The sequence below is a fragment of the Cajanus cajan genome, chromosome 11 (genome assembly GCF_000230855.2).
Source record: "Cajanus cajan strain Asha chromosome 11, NIPB_CcT2T_4, whole genome shotgun sequence".
NCBI classification, from domain to species: domain Eukaryota; kingdom Viridiplantae; phylum Streptophyta; class Magnoliopsida; order Fabales; family Fabaceae; genus Cajanus; species Cajanus cajan.
In genome coordinates, this window is record NC_138527.1 from 40,068,385 (window position 1) to 40,072,521 (window position 4,137).

Sequence of the window (4,137 nt, forward strand, 5' to 3'; positions counted from 1 at the left end):
CACCCTTGTCAGGATATTTTTGGGCAAATATCAGACTTTAATAAATATATAAACACTTCACATCTATAATTTATATATGAGAAATAATAAGAATACAAATTTAGACACAACTTATTTTAAATACACTCTTAAGATTTACATCCGTTAAAAATTATAAAATTTTGTGAGATACATATTATTATTAATAATTTTCTTTTAAGAGTTTAAATTTTAATAAATAAAAAATGTTAGAAATTAGTCTCTATAAGTCGTAATTTTTTTATTTTTATTTTTTATGTTTTAAGTTATATTTTTTATTCGATAAATCTTTGATAATTTACACATTTAAAGCAATATTAATAATATTTTCACATAGAGGCTAAAGGAAAAATATTTAATGGAATTGGGAGAGGCGGGAACAATGTGACAGACAGCAAAAGGACTAAAGGAGGGGCAGAATGGGAAAAAAAATAAAAAAAGACAAGACAATTCTTTTTATCTGTGTGGAGTGTGGAGTGTGGACTGTTATCTATCTATGCATTCCAATTTCCAAGCAACCTATGTAATGTAAAGCAGAGGATGAAAATGGCTTCCTCTCTGTCAACTTCATCTTTGTGAACAACACAACACACTTATCTCTTCTTTCAACAACACCATGCCTCAGCCTCACTCTCCCTCTTTCCTCTTCTGTCAAGAACAACACCACCATCTCCTCTCTCTCCTCTCCAAAGAGAAACCAACGCATTTCTCTCTCTCACCTCGCCACCACGCCCTACGCTTCATTTCCACGCTCTCCAACTTCCACGCTTTCTCTCCTCTCACCACTGTTCTCGCCGTCAACTACTTTCACCGCTTCGCCGCCACCCTAACGCTTCACATAGACAAGCCCTGGATCACTCACCTCGCCGCACTCGCTTGCGTCTCCCTCGCCGCCAAACTCCACGAGACACACGTGCCGCTTCTTTTCCACCTTCAAGTACGTTTTACTTTCCAACATTCTTCTTTTTTTCGCTAATGTACCATCTTCTTTGTTTCCCACTTTGAAAAGTTTATAAAAAAAATTTTTTGTTGGTTTTGATCAGATGGAGGAATCCGAGTTTGTGTTTGAAGCAAAGACTATTCAGAGAATGGAACTTGTAGTGCTGTCCACTCTCCAATGGAGAATGAACCCTGTTACCCCTGTTTCTTTCTTTCAACATATTCTAACCACCCTTCCTATAATAGACCATCGCGAGTTCTTATGTAGATGCCAACGTGTTCTTCTCTCTGTCATTGCAGGTTTGTAATAATATTGTTAATTAATGAGATACATATAATAAAATAATACATTCATATTCAACTGGGATCAACCAAGTTTGAATTTTTTTTTTCTTCAGATTCTAGGGTTATGAGCTATCTTCCTTCTATATTGGCTGCTGCTATAATGATGCACGTTATTAAGGAGATTGAACCGTTTAATGCAACGGAGTACCGAATTCAGATTATTGGATTATTAAAAAGTAGCGAGGTGTGTCATCTTTACCTTCAATTTTTGAATCTTTCACTTATTTGATGGACTAATTGGAAAATTTTGGTGGTTATATTACAGGAACAAGTGAATGAGTGCTATAAACTCGTTCTGAGACGGTTAGTTTGCTGTGATGACAATGGCATTCACAATCTTGGTCAGAGGTGCAAGCGTTTATCTGAACCATGTAGTCCAGCTGGGATTATTGATGCATCTTTCAGTTGTGAGTGTTCAAGTGACTCATGGACAGTGGCATCGGTTTCAGTGGAGCCAGTGTTTAAGAGGAGCAAAGTTCAGGAGTAGCAGATGCGGTTGCCTTTAGTGAATCGAGTGGCTATTGATGTTCCGAATTCTCGTTGATAACTTGTCTGTGTTACTTATAACATGGTAAGGGTGATATAGATTTGTTTGGAAGCGCATCAAGATATCTGGGAGTATGTTATGGAGGTGAACTACACTGTGTTCTTAGTTTTAAGATTGCTGGCTGAACATTTGTAAATGAATGTGACAGAGAGGATTCATTTCTTCACTTTGTTAAGTGTCCAGTGCAACTGTGCAAAGTTCTATTAAGCATGATATTTCCCAATAAGCACAGTCAAGATATTTCTTTTGTTTCTTAGTTACCCTTCAATCTCTTTCTGTTAGTACAACAGGAGCTAGTTAGCTACATATGGAGGTTAACTGATAAGCAAAGATGGATGGAATGTCTTTAGTGATGCATTATATAAATAAATGAAACTCTTGTGCGTGATCAAACTAGACCCGATAACAAGTCTTCTTTGTATCCCTCCGCGAGACACTCATGGTTTCATGGCAGGAGGGGAACCATAATTTGAGTATTTCCCATATAACATACCGAATTTTCAAGTCTATTTATGCTTTCAGTTATCTCAATCTGTTTATATGGAACCATTTCCTTTGTCTGAATTAGATATTATGATCTTTATGGTCAGAATTGAAAAGCTTTGATTGTAATTCTTTGTTGGTGTGGCCGAAATTCATGTATGGACAACACTAACCAATGGAATGAATACGGTACACAATTTGGTTCCATTTGAGTCATCCTAATTTCTTGACATTTGGACAAAAAGTTGCTCGTTACTTAATTGAACTTTCAGTTCTACATTCTATTTCATGAATATATATCTGTTGTCAATTATCGGAGAAAAAAACTACAATTCAAGGTGTGAATGTTCCAATAGTCGTTTAGTCAGATCAACTTTTTTTATTTCCTGTTTGACAGAGTATGAACATGGGACTTTAAGGGTTTGTTTGGATTTGAGGATGGAAAAGGGGGAGTGGAAAAGGAGAGATTTGAAGGGAAAGTGAGTGGAAAGTGAGGTTGTTTGGATTAAGAGAAAGTGAGTGGAAAGTGTAGAGAAAGTTTGTGAATGAATTGATTGATGTGATAGATAAAAATAAATTTTTTAATTGATAATTGTGTAAGATTACTATTTTGCCTTTAGGTTAAAAAAGTTTATAATTATTATAATTAAAAGATAAATATATAAATTTTAACTAAAAAATTATAAAATATTAAATTAAAAATAATTTAATTTAAATATTTGCTTTAAATTTAATAATAGATAAAAATAAAAAATTTAATAGATGAATATATAATTTACACTTTTACTCTTGAATTAAAAATGAGTATAATATTATTTATTGTAAATAATAATAATTACAATAAATTTATATTAATAGGTATAATTTATTAAAAAAATAATAAATAATAATAAGAATAATAATAAATATTGGAAAAATAATATTAATTATAATAAATAATAATAATAATATTAATAAAAATGAAAATAATAATAATAAATCATTTTTTATTCGTAAATTTGATACCCAGAGCGTCCCGATCTCATATCAGAACGGGCCGTTCTAGGGTTACAAATTAACCCACAATGTCCATCTATGAAACGGCCCGTTCTGACTTCGCATATTGCTCATAAAATGCATTTTTGGAACGGGCCGTTCTGGGTTCCACTGGCAGCGAAAATACCCAGCATAATCGATTATGCTTGGCCACATAATCGATTATGCAAGGCCATAATCGATTATGTGGCCAAGCATAATCGATTATGCTTCCTTCGTATATGCTTCCTCTACTGCATGGCACACTACGCATGCATGCAAAGGGGCATTTCCGGGTTTTCATAAATCTTACGTGGCTTTCTTCGCTTTTGTACGAGGACGCGAATCACGCTACTCCCCCCTTTTCTTCGCCTTTCCGTCGTCGCAAATCACCGAAAACGAACAACAATTTTCTTCGCCTTTCCTTGTTCGTGAATAGTAAATCCCTGGAAACAAACACTACCTAAGCAATTCAGTGTCTGTGGTTGCAAGTAATTTAATGCAATGTTTGCTGTCATTACCATATTATAATTGGAAAAAAATGAAAATCCATATTATGAAAATTAAGGCTTTGTTTGGGAGAGAGACAAATAGAAAGAAATGAGAAAAAATAGGTTATAATTGATTTGATAGAAAATAGGAAAGAAATAAAATAAATATTGTTAAATAGAATGAAATTAAGTGAAAAATAGAATAAATATGTATTTTTAATTATTTTATATTAAATTAAATAAAAAATTAAATTAATAAATTTTAGCATATTTAATATTTTTATGCAAGATTTTACATGT

At 33.2% G+C, this 4,137-nt stretch overlaps 1 protein-coding gene across 1 annotated transcript; it reads left to right on the top strand.

Annotated features, from left to right (window-relative positions):
* The first annotated feature begins 448 nt into the window (after positions 1-448).
* On the top strand, positions 449-2,085 carry LOC109811163 (cyclin-D3-3). Its single transcript, XM_020374822.3, has 4 exons — positions 449-955; positions 1,062-1,257; positions 1,356-1,486; positions 1,568-2,085. The coding sequence occupies exons 1-4, from the start codon at positions 635-637 to the stop codon at positions 1,787-1,789; spliced, it is 870 nt and encodes a 289-aa protein (XP_020230411.1). The 5' UTR covers positions 449-634; the 3' UTR covers positions 1,790-2,085.
* The last annotated feature ends 2,052 nt before the right edge of the window (positions 2,086-4,137 follow it).